This window comes from Sciurus carolinensis, chromosome 8, assembly GCF_902686445.1.
Source record: "Sciurus carolinensis chromosome 8, mSciCar1.2, whole genome shotgun sequence".
Classification (NCBI taxonomy): domain Eukaryota; kingdom Metazoa; phylum Chordata; class Mammalia; order Rodentia; family Sciuridae; genus Sciurus; species Sciurus carolinensis.
Genome location: NC_062220.1, coordinates 32,322,432 through 32,339,784, shown reverse-complemented (window position 1 = coordinate 32,339,784; position 17,353 = coordinate 32,322,432). Strand labels below are relative to the sequence as shown.

Sequence of the window (17,353 nt, the reverse complement as noted above, 5' to 3'; positions counted from 1 at the left end):
CTTTTTTAAAGTGGTGCTGAGGATTGAACCCAGTGCCTCACATGTGCTAGGAAAGCACTCTACCACTGAGCTACAACTCCAGCCCCCTATAACTCAAAACTTTAAAAAAAATTCTATCTAAAACATGTTGAGAATGAGTCTTCCTGGGAAACTTTCCTAAAAACTGCATGTTAACTGCTATATTCTGAAGGTTTTCCCCTATTTGGGTGGAAATCTTTCTAAAATGTGCCTTGTACTTACCATCTTAAGCAAAGCATAGTAAAATTCAATTTAAGTTGACTTTTAGCAGTTTCTAACATCTTAATGAATACTAATCACCATTGTGTCACAGATTTAGCTTTAAATGCTGATATAACGAATATCTAAAGTACAAATGATTCTGTGCTGATGCAAAGGATGGCCATGAAACATGTTTTCTAGATAAAGTTCCAAGGAGAGCTCTGTGGCCTCTTAACAGTGAATAATGGCTATCTGCTTTAGAAGCCAGATAATGAATTCACTCTTACATCATTTATTTACAAATATTTACTCAACACCTCCTATCTCCCTTGCACAATGAATAAAAGTACAAGATTCTGGCCTTTTGGAAGCACCCAGGAGGGCACAGATAATAAATATTTACACGAAATAATCAAAAACTGTAGAAAGTGCCATGAAGCTCAGATAAGTGACTCTTTGAAGTTCTCATAGACCTTAAGTGTCAGATCTGGAATCCAAACCCAAGCCTTGGGCTTTGGTGTGCCAGACTAAGTCACTAAGTGTCTCCCAGGTTTAGAAATGAGCATGCCATGCTTCACAAAGAGTGAGGAGACTAGCCTGCACAGGATGCAGGGTTCATTTTTTAAAAAGGAGGACTGTGAGTAGTCTGTAGCAGTCAGGCTTGGGCTAAATATCTGAATTGCATTCTCTGGTGAATGGGACTCAATAGTTCTTAGCCTGTATATGGAAGTGTGTCTCAACATAACTAATTTCCTTTATATGCCAACACAGTTGCATGTTAAAATACAATTATTCAGAAAATGATCTACAGGTTTTATAAGACCACCAAAGGAGTCAACAGTCTAAGCCAGGTTTAGGAACCCTGGGACCCCAGCTCAAGAAGAATGACGCCAGTTCTTATTAATCTTCATTTCTCTCCAGAAGGAAGAACAAATTGCAAACTTAATTAAATCTACCAAGTGAGTCAGCCACAGAGTATTAGCCACCCTTTCTAGCTTCTGTAAACTTGATGCTTTAACATTTGTTCTGCATGCAGATGCTGGACAGATCCTGTTCCAGAGAAGATGATAATGTGTGAGTCACCTTGCCTTGACCTTCCTCCCCCATCATCCAGCCTCTCCTTGGGAGAGTCTTTTTCCCAGGTGCACTTTTCAAACATAAACCAGGAGATGCAGAATTCACACCCTCAAGGACTCCCCTTATCAGGCTGTCACACTCAGGGTCACCACAGCTGCTCCAATCACCCCAGAGCCAATTTTCAAACTGGCCAGTTCTACAGCTGCTTACCCTGCCTCACCCATTCCTTTTCATGGAAATCACAATTAAAGCATTCACTCACAATTCCAATCTCTCCCTCTGCTCTGCCTGTGACCAAACCTATTCCCCTTTGAGCCCCCCATAGGGAGACATAGATTCCTTTTCTTGGGTTCTTTACAAAGGCATTTATCTATTGATCCATTGGCTTAGGATGTCTAATTAATAATAGAACCTATTAAAACGCAAAGGACTAGCAGAGGACCATGAACTACTTAAATCTGATGTTATATGTTCTTCTTCTGCATGACTACATGTTGGTCATTAAATACCTTGTAAATGTCACAGGACAGGATAGCCTATTAACATACTATTTTATTTCATAGTCTTGAATTATTTTGCAGTTAAAATAACTCTCCTGTCTTTATCACCCTTCAAAGTAATAAGTGATGTTGATTTCTCCATCCTTAATCTTCTTACAAGCTGTTTATTCAATTTTCAACATCATTCAGCTCTGAGTCAGTTGTCAGTAAGTTACCTGATTCTTCAATGTGTAATCTGCTAACACTGCTTCTCACTATACACTGTTCTTTCATTTATGACAAAAAGTATGCATTTGGGGAGTACAATTCACAATGTTTCTTATATGGCATGATGACTGAAGTCTGGGCTTTGATGTCATTCTTCCTTTCAAAAAATATGTATTGGTCATCTGCTCACTGCCTGTACTATGCTATGTGCAAGAGAGACACTGATGTGCAGAAACAGGGATTCTGTGACACAATTAACTAAGTGAAAAGGACACACATTAATCAACTCATCCAAGACATAAATACGTAACTGCAAACTATACTCAGTGCTGGGAATAAATAGTACAAGTTGATTTAAGAAATCGTTTTGGAGCTTCTGACCTGTTCCAGAAGGTCAAACGGACTTCCCTAGGAGAGCTGAGATCCGAAGAATATTGTCAAGCTAATTAGGAAGAGGGGCTGAAAAGAGCAGGCCAGTCAGAAAGAATAGCAAAGGTCCCAGGGCGAAGACAGCATGGCATGTTCAAGGAAGGGCAACTGGCACGCGGAGGGAATGCACAAGCTGGCAGGGGCAGACCAGAGTCTCAGAAGCCACTTCAAGGTGTGTGGTCTTGACCAGGATGACAAGGGGAACCTCTGAACTCTTAATCCCAGTTAAGAATCTCAACTCTACTCTTTTTCATTTCTAGGACTTTGGGTATGCTATTTAATCTTTCTTTAACCTCAATTTTGTTTTTTTTTTTCCAACTAGCAAGTGTTACAAAAAATAAATTCTACTTCAGGGAGGATTCAAATGATGAAAAAACAGAATAAGATCCATATATATTACCTCTTATTATCACAAGTCACTTTTGACCTAAGGGCTGTCCTTAAATCTTTTCAGTCAGTTTAAGAGACTAGACTACTCCTAAATCAGTTCAAAAATAGGATCCTCAGATATCTGAAGGTCTACCAAATGGAAGTGGGGGGAAGACTCATGATACAGGGTCGCTGGATGACCGCGGTCATTCTCAATTCCAACATCTCTAAAACTTAATTCCTTTCTGTTCTTCTCAAAGCTTGTGTGTCCCTCCCACTGTTTTTTCTATCTTAGTAAATGGTATAATCAACCTTTCAATCACATAACTGGCAACTTGGCAGACAGCCTGAACCTCTCCCTCTTCCTCCATCCGACATCTAATTAGTTTCAAGTCCTTCGTATGGTTCCTGAGAGACAGTGGGTAAATTCCTCCCCCTTTCCTGCTGCTTCTGGCTAGTTCAGGCCCTCATCCTCTCTTACCAGGCAATTACAATCACCTTAATAATAGAACTCTCCAGTTCACAGATTCCACCTCGAATTCACCCTTCAGCTACCTTGATAGAACAAAGATTCAGCATTTTAGCTTATAGCTATCTTTCTGGCTTCTTCCCAACCCTTACTTTCCTCTTTCTCCAACTTCCTCCTGGAGAATAATGTTTAAACTCTTGACCAGGTCACACAAGGCTTCTTCAGACACCCTCTACCCTGTTTCCTGCTACATCCTTTCCATGCTTGGACAGTGACAAAACTCCAAGAGGCACCAGACACACTTCCCAATGCTCTGGCATCTTTGCTCAGGCAGCTCTCTGTGCATGAAATGCCACCCGCCCCAGGCTTCCTATCCTCATGAGTGAGCCACCTCTGCTTCTTCAAAGCCAGCCCAAACATCAGCCAGTGTTAAGACTCTCCCCTAAACCCCTCCTCTACCCACCCACAGACCTCCTCTCCATGCTGTCTATACAGATCCCATAGAGTAGTTATCCTGTAATTTCCTGTTTTTACCTTCCACAGCACCCCAGTAGAAGGCAGATCATGGCTCAACTCCCCATCACTAGCAGAATACTCAGTAGTGGTACCTAACACGTGTTAGGTGAATAGATCAGAAAATAATTAAAAGGGATGCTAGATAAGCCAACTATTAGAGATCTTTAACAAAATCAGGAGGTGCTTTAACAAGAACTCAGCTTCCTAAAGCTAGAAGTTTTCCAGCAGAGAAATGCTTGCTGAATGGCAATACAAAGATTTACAATGCAGGTTAGTGGCTGACTAGGTGCTCCCAAAAGTCCTTTAAACTACAAACTTTACATTCTATCCTGTCCCACTATTTCCCCTCCCCACCCCAGGAGTATACTCAAACATTACAGTTATGCATAGAACATTAGTCAAAATAAGTAATATCAATGCAGAACCTTATCCTATAGTAAAAGACAAAGTAAACAACTTTTTTCTTAAGACATTAATTCTAGCCACATTAAATGTCTGAAAACAGTTTCATCCCAAAGAGTGATTTTACTCACTAGGATTGAGAAACTGATAACAGCAACAATTGTGTGTGCCTATAGCAAGAAACTAAAAAAAAAGTAAGACAGTCACCTCCATAACTAATTCTGATATTACTAAATCTAGAAGCACAACTTATGTGAGCAATCCAGATTCTTTACTGATGACTCATTACTGATGATTCTTTACTGAGTGCTCATTTTCCAAATTAGCACTCCTCCCTTTTTAAATGTATATTTTCTCTTTTTAATTAACACATAATAATTACATGTAATTATGAAATACATCAAGATATTCAATTGTGTACTAATCAAATCAAATCTTTCCTGATGACTAAATTTTTAGGAGCACTATAGTCATAACTAAGCCATGTAACCAGGCTTATAATTCCTTACATAGTCTCAAGTATTACAACATACTATCTGAAGCTCAAGGAAATGTTTAGAAAATAACACAAGTATTATTTTGTAGAAATAAATTTAGTGTATCGCTTAGCAGGACATTCGTCACATTCTGCCTTGCAAAAATGCTTAGAAGTCACTAACTTTCAACAAATATTTAGAAATATTAAATTTGTTATGTTGGGGACACTCTGACTTCATTTGAATCTCACTAAGTAAAAACAAGTCACGAATCAAGTTGTTATCTAAATCAGAACTGTATGCATATCTGCATTTCTCTGAATGGTATCAGGAAATGTATAACTAGAGTTTCCACGAAATAGTCAGATCACAGTCAAAAACAGCTTTTGAAACCCTCAGTTTTCAGTATATATCATGTACAGCCTCATGTAAGATGTCAGTGACATAAATAGTTCCTCTTCAAGGATGAAAGATTTCTAAAGTCACCCACCTGAACTTGCTTTTTATGTCAGATCTATTAGCAAGGAGCAGAATGTCGGAGATCTGGATCTTAGTTACACTCTGTCTCTACAAAGAGAACCTGGACAAAGAATTCAAACTTTCGGGACCTCTAGTTGCTTATCCTGAAACTGCAAAATCTGGAGTAGAATGCCAGGTGCGGTGGCAGCTGCCTATGAACCCAGCTACTCCGGAGCCTCACAAGTTCCAGGCCAGCCTGTCTCCAAATAAAAACCAAAAGGGCTGGGGATGTAGATCAGGCGTAGAACACTTGCCTAGCCCTTGCAAGGTCGTGGGTTCAATCCCAAACATCATCAGAAAAAAAAAAATTTTTTTTTTTAAGTCATCGGAGTAAAAGTTTTCCTCCTTAAAAAATGATTTAAGTTGTTATTTATTGAAATGTAAATGTGCAATAAAATCTTGATTGTTTGGAGGCTGTAGTACAACCTAAGTGCCACCAGTAACAAGTCTGGTTCAGGGTCTCACGCCTGCTCTCCTCTCCCCTTTTTGTTAGCTCCCGCTTCCCCGCTTCCCTTCTACCAGGAAATGGAGAAGAAAAGAGAGAAACAGATAACATTGTTTAAAAATGCTGTGAAAGATTAGACAATGTTAATGATGGTTGAAATAAGGTCGGGAGTCTACCTGTGAGTATCATTTAAGCATGAACATTTGTTAATTAGATCTGACTAAATCAATAGCACCCTGGAGTTGTTCTGCATTGTAGTTCTTACAGATCAGCATGTCTGTGTACATAGGGTGACTGTCCTTCCTGCTGTGATTGGGAGAGATTCACTTTAAGCCTCTGTTGTCCTGGTGTATTAGTAGACATCCACTTCACTCTCAAAATCACCCTGGTTTCCATATCTTTGATCGCCCTATAGGCACTGCAGATAAAAGAAGATAAAATATCTCACTCTACGCGACAGTTTCTGTGAAGTGAACTTTGGTAAGCTCCACTCCAGTTCAGGAACATCCCGAGTGGATTCAGAGGAGTGAGGGACCCATTGCTTCAGTTCACAACAGAAGCAGAACAGTCTCCAAAGAACCTGCTATATACCTGTCCTTGAAATGCATTCTCTAAGGAGCATGCAGTGGCTCAAATCTTCACTCAGCCAACCAAGATATATTTTAAAAAAATCAGCTTTGCACTAAGACTAAAGGGATTTTTCAAGGTTGAAGTTTATTTTACACGAACACAAATATTTATTGGAGGGCTCTCCATCAGTCTTTAGGAAGAGTAAAAGAAAAAAAGAAAGAAACTTGATTGCCAGTCAGTATAAAGTTGGGGTTATCAATTTAAAAAGTAGGTACTCAAGCACTGGACCATATCCCCATTTTTTTTTATATTTTATTTAGAGACAGGGTCTTGCTGAGTTGCTTAGGGCCTCTCTAAGTTGCTGAGACTGGCTTTGAACTCTCAGTCCTCCTGCCTCAGCCTCCCAAGCTTCTGGGTTTACAGGCATGGGCCACACTGCACTAGGCTTAAAAAGTAGTGTTTTAATATGAATACAAAAATGTCCTTTGAATGCACACTTCCACTAGCCAAGTATCTAACTTTTTAGGGGCTGAATGGAACAAAAACCTAAGGTTCACTACAGATGGCCAGAGGAAAAGGAGTAGAACACCAAGCCTTCTGTTGTTTCATCTACCTCACACATCCCCAATAGCATGAACTAGATTCCTGTCTACTTTCTTAGGTTTTCTTTGATGAGTTTCTTTTCATATTTAATCAGGGTAGTTCTATTTCATTGCAACTATAATAATGATAAGTAAAAATCAAAGGCTCTTCTAAGATAGTGAGAAGTGGGAATTAAACAGTACGGGCAGGATATCACACTCTTAGAAAATTATTCATATTTGATGAATGTTAAGTGTTCACCAAATTCAGGAATTTTCAAAGAGAATCATATTTATTCTGATTTCTAATAGCAGAAAAAATTATCATCTAAGAATGGAAAACACATCAGAAAGCTACCAAAGTCATCTTTAAAATAGAGGAAAGTTTCAAGCCTTTAATATGCCATTTATAAAGTAAAATTGTGATAAATTTGAAGTAAAGATAGCCTACATCATGAATAAAATGTGAATCACAATCTCTAAGGAGATCCCAGGATGCTACCCTACATGCACCACAACCTATGGATTCCTTTGCATTATAAACCCACAACACTCATGACAAAGCAGAGGGCCCAGCATCTGTCTGCTGCCCTAGTACAACTGTATCAGGATCATGCTTCATCATAATGTAGACAAGACATTCAGCAGAAGGCAAATCAAGGCAATGAACCCACAGCAATGAAGAGAATTCAGAGGACTTGTTATCTTGAATACGCTATGGGTTATTTTCACTTAAACATATCTGCGTCTCACACTTTAAGAAGTTAAACAATCAAGATGTACTTTTACACTTAAAAGATTTTTAATTTGATTTTCAAATCCCAGAACAACAAAAGAAAATTGCAAGAGTTCTCCATGTTTTCCTGATTAGCATTCATTCTTCTCTTCCCTAAACAGTGGAATAGAAAAGGTGCATCAATGACAAAAGGGAAGAAATGGAGGGATAAGTCTGTTTAAAATGTTCTGCAGTTCTTGAACCCCTAGGTCATAAAGGCAAGCTTGTCAATCTTCCAACCCAGTGGGAAGAACAGTCTCTCTCTCTCCATAGTCAGGATGTGAAATCTGGTTTAAGAAGTGGGGTTCAGACACTGAATTTTCTACTTGTCATTTCAAGGAGAACTTAAAGTGCTCCTCAGAGGGTGGATCCCACCAGCAGCAGCAGTAACACAGAGAAGATTGTTAAAAATGCTGACTCTTACACAAAGCCCTGGGTTCAATCCCCAGCACCGCAAAAAAAAAAAAAAAAAAAAAAAAAAAAAAAAAAAAAATGCTGACTCTCAGGCAAGACTGCAACACGCTAAATCCAGACGTGCATTTAACGGGATGCCTAGGTGACTCTCATGCACACTGAGGATGAAGAAGCCCTGCTCCACAGGACTTGGAATGAGCAGGTGGACAGCTAATCCCTTCCTACCGAGGATGTTTACTTGGCTTCTTCACTGCAAATAAATTTGCCACCGTTCCCAGCAGTGTAACTTCTACTATGCTTGGATGAAAACAAAGCTGAACTTTGAATTCCTGTTCTTCCACTCACTAACAAGTTACTGAACTTCTCTGAATATCAGTTTCCTTACCTTAAAAAAAAAAAAAAGGAATATGGAAGAAAACTATTTTACAGGGCTATTATGAAAATTAGATAAGAGTGCAATGTAAGGATGCTCAGGAATTTGCCCAGCAGAAGGATGAAAATTTCTTCTTAATTGGTAATACACTATGAGATTTCAAAACATTGCTTTAGTATTGAAAGGTTAATGCCAGTTTTCCCAGTTAGTATGTATATTTCATGAAATGCTAACAAAAATCTCAACAGATATTTTTAATTAGAAAATACAAGTTCAAAGTTGAAAAAAAATTCTTTTTTAAACAGCATTTTTTTTTTTTTTTTTGGTATCAGGGACTGAACCCAGGAGTACTTAACCATTGAGCCACTTGAATCACATCCCCAGTTTTTTTTGTTTTTAATTTGAGTCAGTGTCTTGTAATTTGCTTAGGCCCTTGTTAAGTTGCTGAGGCTAGTTTTGAACTCATGATCCTCCTGCCTCAGTCTCCCAAGCTGCTGGGATTATAAGTATGTGCCACTGTGCCCAGAAGAAAAAGAAATCTTAACCAACACAAAAAATGCAGGTGCTAGAAAAGAAAAGAAAAATATAAAAGAACATATCAAACTCCACGGAAATTATATTAAAGGGAATTACAAAAATTTGGTTAACTATTTTAACTACTGTATAGCAGCAGATAACATAAATGAAATCATGAATAAATGGCAAATCTAAATAATAAATATAAAATGGTTAATGAAGATGAAATGAAACCATATTCATAAAAAGTATGCCTACATAAAATGATGCTCATGCTCACTGGTAGTGGGAGAGGTACAAAATAAAATAAGACAACATTTTAAACTTTTCATATTGTCAAAAATTAAAAATTATCACAACATTGATAAGATAGCAAAATCCATTTTGAACACACATATAAAGTAAAGTATACTGATGCTTTTACTTCTAAGGGATAGATTCCCAGGATAAGGTTGCTAGATCAAAGGAATTAGAGTAGCAGTGGAAGTAGTAGCAATATTACTCATAATAATAACCAATACTATTATTAATACCAAAAAGACAGTAGTGACCTGTGTCCTGGTAATCTACTTGTAGTAATGACAAGTGTGCCCACTACAATCAGGTAGCCAGCACCTATGTGCCACTGTTTTACGTGCTTTACAGATGTCAGCTCTGACCCTCACAAAAATTCCAAAAACTAGGGATTATTACATATATTTTAAATGGATGGAAACTGAGACACTAAATATGCCTGGCAAACATCATAAGAGCAATATGTAAATGTTTTTGTATGTTAACTATATGTTTTGTTCTATATGTTAGTTGTTTGTCTTGTTTTGTATTTGTTTTTATTGTCATTACATACATTTTAATAAAGGAATCACACTCCTATGGCACGAAGTCATTTGCAAAAACAATTCGACAAAAGGAAAAATCATGAATGTACATGAATGCAGATGGATACACGGACAGGTATGAGTCAATCTCTCTTATGAAACAAATGGAAATACAGGGATTCATCTGTAGCTACACCATGCTGAACATGCCTAATCCCATCTGAAATACAGGGATTCCTTTGTTGGAGTGGAGAAGATGCTGGGAGAAGAGGAGGGATGAAGAAAGAGGAAAGTGACCAAACAAATCAACAAATCAGAATGCATACACATAGAGTAAGTTAAAGGACAAGATAACAATAAAGAAATATCATTTGACATCCTCTGGAAGCAATCGAGATCACTGAAGAAGCTTAAGGAAGAGCTGTTTTTAAAACAAATTTCGTTTTTCTGAAGAACAATACTTGTTAAATGATTTGAGGTTCTCCTCCCCTACACAAGACAGATTAACAGATTTCCCCAAAATTTATTTTTTATTGAACAGCAGCAAAAAAAAAAAAAAATCTCAGTAAGGTCAAAGTTCAAAACTGAGTAAGGCTACTTGTTAAAGGCACCATCTAGGTGCAAGAAAGCCAAGTTCTGTTCCTGGCATCAACACCATTGGAATATTTGACCTTTGGCAAGTCATTTAACTTGCTCTTAATTTCCTTGCTCACAAAGAAAGGAAGTTCAACTGGGCCATCTTTAAAGCTCCATTTAGTGATAGGAGCTGATGATTTTCCAATTAAAAAGCATAATGTAGACAAGTGAGAAGCTAGTAGGAGAAATAATTACATATTTTAGAAGAAACACTTCAAAATCTTAATATCTTATAGCTTAGTTGGTGATTTAATGATCCACTTAAAAATGTACCTTTTTAGAGTTAAAAATTATAATAAAATCACAGTGAATTTACACATCCAAATGGTAAAATTAGCTACTCTATGCTTTAGTTTTCACATGGAGAGAAAACATAGTGCCATTTTAGATATCTTTCAGATTATTCACTAAAGGAAAACTTAATCTGTCACCCTAAAATTATGCCAATCCATAGGAGCAGTTTAACCAAAAACTTCATTCTCTAGAGACCATGTGTAACAGCCCTCTAAAAAAATGGTTGGTCAATGTCAGCCAGCCAACCAAATAAATAAATACACCTTAAAATTTCTAACAGGAAATTTTAAATATAAGTCATTGATAAAACACACATAAAACACACACTCACACAAACAGATAAAAAGGAAAAAAAAAACACCTGCTTGAGCATGACCATCTCCTAAAGAAACATTCTAAGCTTGAATTTTTGTATTTTTCTAAACTTTATAAATAATGTGATTATTAATAACACTTTATGAAAATTAATGCATGGGTATAAAACATAAAAAGTCATTCACTCATTGGGCATAAAGATTTCCATAAGCTTGTTAAATTTTTATATATTTTATTTCCTTAAATGGTTATGGGATTTTTCCAAAAGCATACACAAAATTCCTTAAACTTTGCCAATTTAGAAATAGTTACATGAAAACCACCTTTCAGACTGTATGGAATCCCCTAGGGGGGGGAAAAAATCTACAGTCTTTTTGATAGGACACCAAGGTAGAATTCCTACAAAAACACTAGGACTGCTTGCCCCAACCAATTTTTATAGGCTAGGGTGACGTACAGAAAAAATTTATGGCTTGCAGTTATCTAAAATTCCTGCAAACAAGCAGTTGCCCAAGTAGTGTGTCATAATTTTCTTATCTAACAGAACAAGCACGTGCATTTATTTATATCCCTAGATTAACTTCATGTTTAATTCCACTGCCACTAGTTTCCAAGGGTGGATTTCTTTTTTTCTAATTACAAATGGAACTTGAGCTAGATCAAAGGCATTTTAAGAAGGTCAAATTTTACTTCTCTGAAAAATAGAGGGTGTGATCCCATGTAATTAATTAATGCTGAGCCATGCCCTTTGGCGTATTATCTGGTGGCTGCAGAAAACTCGGTCCAGCCGTCCCCACCTGTTGGAGCAATGGAACTGTTTGACTTACCCAAAAGAGCAAATTGAGGGCGTACAGCAAGCAGCGCAAGCACTTCACGGAATCTTCTCTGGCCATTGTGAGCCTCAGGAGGGAGAAGCCCCATCCTTTCACCACATCCTACTCCCACGGGCAAAGCAGCAGCGGTCTGCAGGGGGCGGGGGACAACAGAGGACTTCTTAACACTGTGTTCCCCACCGTCAACCCATCAGCCCTCTGCCCGCCCTCAGCTGAGTGCAGAGGGTCCCTAAGCCTAGCTCATTTGAGACATCGCTTCATCAAACATCTTTTGTTAAAGTCTTAATAGGAACTAAATTCCCCGAAGTTCCACACTGGCTTCGGATAACACCTGCTGGGGGAAGAGAAAGATCGACTCTCAGGATGAATGAAGGCGCACAGTAAACTTGTTCTCTGGGGACACGCGGCGGGGCCCTCTGCATTCTTATAAGACGCCCTTCAAAACCTCCCTCAACCCACGTCCCTGCTTGGGGACAGCTCTGCTCGGCACTGTCCTGAAGGTTAGGAACTACACTGCCCCCCCGGAGACGTCACAGGCGCCAACCGCGAGTTCGATGGCGCGAGTGCGCTTCTCTTTAGGACAGTTCCTGGGCCCCCCCAACTCCGCACTCCCCCAGTAGGTCCCGAAGCATGAGAGTAAAAGCGGGGCACCGGAGGTGGGCGCAGCGCGGAGCTGGGATTCCGTTCGGCGACTAGGGTTTCTTTGGGAGAACGTGAGAAATGATGTTTTCGGTCCCAGAATGATGGATTAGCCTGGGGCGGGGGGCGAGGAGGGGGCGTCGGGGAATTAGGGTCGGTGCAGCTGTGCAGACGCCGGAGAGTCATTCAGACCCCCGCCCCCGACCCTGGACGCGGCCGCGACCCGGCGCTCCCAGCCGCCCGCGGAGCACAAAGCCAGCGCGGTCACCGGCCCCGCCGCCGCGTCCGCGCGCCCCCGGCAGGGCGCGGGGGGAAGCGCCGGCGGCGCGGTGCTGCAAAGCCAGCCTTTAAGTAGTTTAGCACACAGCGCGAGGGCAGCCGCCAGCGGGCTGGTGGGACAGCGGGCAGGAAAGACCAGAGACTTGCGGCCACTCACCGTCGGCGCTGGGCTCCGTGCCCCACTCCCTCCCGGGGATAGTTGGGGACGCACGGAGGGGACTCATCGAGGTTGGGACGCTCTTCCCGGAGAGCCGAAGGGCTGCATTGACTCAAGCTGCAGACGCTTCCTTCTCTTCCTCTCCCCCCGCCGCCGTCGCCGCCTCCTGGGAAAAAGGAAAAAAAAAAAAAAAAAGAGTCCTGGGCAGCAGTTGCTGGAAAGTCTCTGCTAAGCCACCTCCCAGCGCCGCTGTCCCTCCCAAGCCCTCGCCAAGTCCGGACAAGGCAGCAGCGGCGGCCAGGGCCAGCTGCACAAACTCTCAGCGCATGCTCGGCCGCTGGCTGCCGGGGTTGGGTCCTAGTGGGTGTTTCTTGTCCCTCTCACCCGGAGCGAGCCCCCAGAGGGACCCGTCACCTCTACACAACACGGTGCAGAAAGAGATACAATCTAGAAACTTTGGAGAAGTCCGCGTGGTAAACCCCTTTAAAATGGTGGTGTAGGAGGACTGGAGGCTGGGTTAGAAGCATAGGGAAGCAGGCTTTTATTATATGAAAATATTTGTGTTTGGGAAGGGGGGCAAAAGGGTGGCCCAGCCCAATTCCTGCAATGAGAAACTGGTTTTCACAACCTTTATGGAGCCACCTCCTGTGATTTGTCATTAACATGGTGCCCTATGATCCCTCTTATTGATTTGTTGTACTCCTTGATTTTTTAAAAAGGACTTCTTCCCATGTTGACCGTAACATAAATATCAGAGTAATTCTGTCCAATCTAACATCCAGAATAGAAAGAAAAAACATTTTCTAACTCTTTTGCAAATAATCCAAAGTTTCCAACATTTCTCCTGGTTAGGATTGCTTTGAGTTTTAACTGGATTTGTTTTGAAATGTATACATAATAGTGGGTTTTTGGAAAACTGCAGTTTTTAAGCTGTAAATTCCTGAAGTGTAGAACAAAAAAAAAGGACACTATCCTTCTAAATATCTTCCCTTTTAGAAGTAAGAAATCTCACAATATGATTAGATCATATTTTCCATAATTAAAAATTTTGTTAGTTTATGCCTCACAATAGTGTGAATTTGGCATCTGCCAGAAGGCTAAGGCAGGAGGATCTCAAGTTCTAGGCCAGCCTCAGCAACTTTGTGTGCCCTAAGCAATTTGGTGAGACCCTGTCTTGCAAAGTAAGAAGATGTGGGGATGTAGCTCAGTGGTAAAGTGCCTGTGACTTCAATCCCCATTACCAAAAAAAAAAAAAAAAAAAAAAAAAAAATTATTTTTGTGCACATTATGAGGCAAATAAAACTTTACCAATGAAGATGATTATCAGAAAAATAAGCAACATCTTTGGGAAGACCTAATAACTGCAGTCCTCTTTAAATTTTCTTGCAGAAAAAAAAAGAATATTGTAATTCTGTGCCCATCATTACCTGTCTAGGGTCGATTGCTGCATGACCAGAGTGACAATGAGACACAGTCTTATTTGGATAGAACTAAAATCAAGACCAAGGAACATTCTTGATAAGCAAATTACTAAGCAGTGTATAAGATAGCAAGCCCAGAAGAATATAAAGAAGTATAGCCATCCACAAAAACAAAAAGAAAAATGTCCAGTGGTTCATCAGACAACTCACTCCTTGATAACAAAGCAACTTTGAGATTCATGGAGAACAGCAAAGAAAGCCACTTTTATCTTCTATCAGTTTATGCACAAGCTAGGTGTATACCCATTTGGAGTTTTGAGTATTGAAACAAAACAACCATCCAAATTTTGTTGGTGCTAAACACTATTCTGAGAGATAAAGAATTCCCTCATTGAGGGGAGTCTAGGACTTCCATCGAAACAGAGAAAAATAGTGCCAGTAAGCACTATGTCTCAGAATAGAGACCTATTTCTAGAAAACCGTTAAGTGCCTTTTCCTTACAGGTCAGCTGCCCTAGAATGATAAAATTTCATAGCCCAAACTGCAATCATGATTCTCCAACCAGTACACTAGTTCAATGGTTCTCAAAACGACCACATATTAGAATCATCTCAAGAGCTTTGAAAAAAATGCTAATGCTCTGATTTACCCCACAACACTTAAATCAGCATCTGTAGGTGTGACCTGCACATACAGATTTTTCAAAGCTCCGGTGATAATTCTAGTCTTCAGCAAAGTTTGAAAATCCACAATAACTAGGGCTGTGGAGGCCTAAAAACTAGAAAGAGTCTCTTTGGGCTTAGCTAGATCAAATCCATCCCTCATCTGCAAGTTGATAAATTGGGATTATTATCCACACTTTGCAAGTTAGGAAGAAAACAGAGCTGTAGTTATTCCTCTTATGTTCCTGATAAATGGTTATCAGAGTCTTGGAATCAACATTTCAGTAGAAGAGACCTCACCCTGTGTGAGGCATTGCAATAGGGGCAGATTTGATGGTTTCAATGTGACCATATCTCCCTTTCACTTGTAGCCCTCCACCCTAATTCTCCCTTTGGAGTCCACAGCCTGAGCAAGTCTTTTCTCTCATTTGACAGTTCTTCAACTGCTGGAGGGCAGCTGTCATTCCCTCCCTCTCTAATCCTCCTCTTGTTCAGCCATCATTCTGCAGGTTCTATATTTGTCTCAGTGTGAACTGCTATTTTTTTTTCCACAAAAGGAGGATCAAAACTCACAATATGGGAGGCATAACAATTTGCATGTGGAACAGCACATTAGGAAGACTGTCTGCACTATTCCTTGCCTGCATTGCAGGAACCCATCCTAAAACAACCTGAGCTTCATTAAGTGGGTGGCATCTAATATACCTCATGTTGAAGATGCTAAGTCCCTGCCCTACAAGAAAAGACAAACTTGTTCTTTTCTGTTTATATAATGGTAATGATATCAATAAAATAGGACAAATATTTACAAGTAGTCTCTTTGGTGTCAGTCCCAGAGTCAGGGATAAAATTCATTTGTGCAGTAAGGTAAGACCAGTTCCTCACTCTACAAGTGACCTTATTTGTATACCTATTATTCCACCCATTCTGCCCAAGTTGTGGAGAGCAAAGGAGCAGCTTAGGTGTTTGGTTATGTGGATAAGTCCCTGTTGCTTCTTAGTACAAGACCCTCATAAGCACACCTAGGACAATTCTTCACAATCATTGCAGGAAAGAGAACTAATAGGTTTTGAACAAGCTGTCTGTGCCTAATATGACAGCTGCTTCTCAATGAAAGTTGTTAATTCCCCGTAACCACCTGGTGAGAAAGTGAGATTTGGTTGATCTCACCAAGACCACACAGTAATAGCAAAGAAGCCAAGTTTCTAACTCAGGTCTGTTGGATTCTTTCCACTGTTAATCTGCATTACAAAAAAAAAAAATTCAAATCTCAATTGGGGATTCATTGACAAACTCCAAGGAGAAAATATTCTAGGCAAATTGGTTTTTGAGTATAGGAAACTGGATTTCAAAACACGTACTCAAAGTATCATTGGTGAATTTACTTTCACCTTTCACCTCTGAAAGAGTATACCCAATGGAATCTGAGAAAATTCTTTCATTACTGAATTAAGTAGACCTCATTATATTGCAAACTTAGAGCTGTCAGATAAAACACTAAATATCTAGTTGTATTTAAATTTCAAACAAACAAGAAATAACATGCATGTGCCCAAAATTGCATGGGACAAAATCATATTGGACATAAATACACTAAAAAAAATTCTTCATGTAACTGAAATTCAAATTGAACTGTAAATCCACATTTATGTGATGAGACATTATATATATACATGTATGTATATATGAAAAGTAAAGAGACAAAAGAACTGAGTAGATGAATTGCTTCATAGCATTACTGAGTGGATGAATTGCTATTTCTGGCTTTACTATTATGTGTACCCATATATTTGTTTAATGTTGTGGTGCTTTGAGTGTAATGTTTTAGTTTGCATGAGAGACTTGCATGCCCATGTGAACATGTGTGTATTAGCCACAACCATGTATGGAAAGCTAGAGATGTGATGAATTTTGATGTCATATTTCATGGAATGGATGCATGAATGATTGACTTATGAATCAAAAAAAAAAAAAAAAAAGCTATCATCTTTAACAATTGCCTTAAGTTCTACTCTCTTTAGTCAGTTTTCTTTCTTAGGAAGCAATATGAACTACCCACAATTCACAGTAGTAAGGGAAGAGGTATTATGAAGGGGACTTAAGACATCTATAGATAACTCCCATAGTTAGTTTTTAATAACTTACAAGCATTTCCATTATTTGAATATATTTCTTAACTTTATCAATAACATTAACTGACTAGAGAAAAGACTTGGAATATAATAGGATTAATTTTGAAAACCTGGTAAGTAAAAACCTGGTAAGAATTGAATTATTTTTTTTTTTTGTTTTGTTTTGTTTTGGTGTGAGTTTTCTATTAGTGGTGTTTTATGAGTCACTATTACCTTAACATGAGGTCACAGAGAAGAGGAATCTTTCCAAGCCTGCCAATGTGGGGATGAACTAGTTCTCACTTCAGGGAAGTGGCCTAAAAAAGTAGCA

General features: G+C 39.4%; 1 protein-coding gene across 3 annotated transcripts in view; it reads right to left on the bottom strand.

Moving 5' to 3' along the window:
- Window positions 1–13,338, bottom strand: part of Tspan12 (tetraspanin 12) — a 70,404-nt gene extending 57,066 nt beyond the window's left edge. The window contains exons 1-3 of one of the 3 annotated variants that reach the window (XM_047562681.1): window positions 13,213–13,338; window positions 12,829–12,994; window positions 11,748–11,883 (exon numbers count right to left, since the gene is read on the bottom strand). In XM_047562681.1, coding sequence (XP_047418637.1) covers window positions 11,748–11,813 — 66 coding nt within the window. In that variant the 5' untranslated portion in view covers window positions 11,814–11,883; window positions 12,829–12,994; window positions 13,213–13,338. Of the gene's footprint in view, window positions 1–11,747; window positions 11,884–12,084; window positions 12,232–12,404; window positions 12,628–12,828; window positions 12,995–13,212 lie in introns of those variants that run through there. The other 2 variants (XM_047562682.1, XM_047562683.1) reach the window with 2 other exon arrangements.
- Between the last annotated feature and the right edge of the window lie 4,015 nt (window positions 13,339–17,353).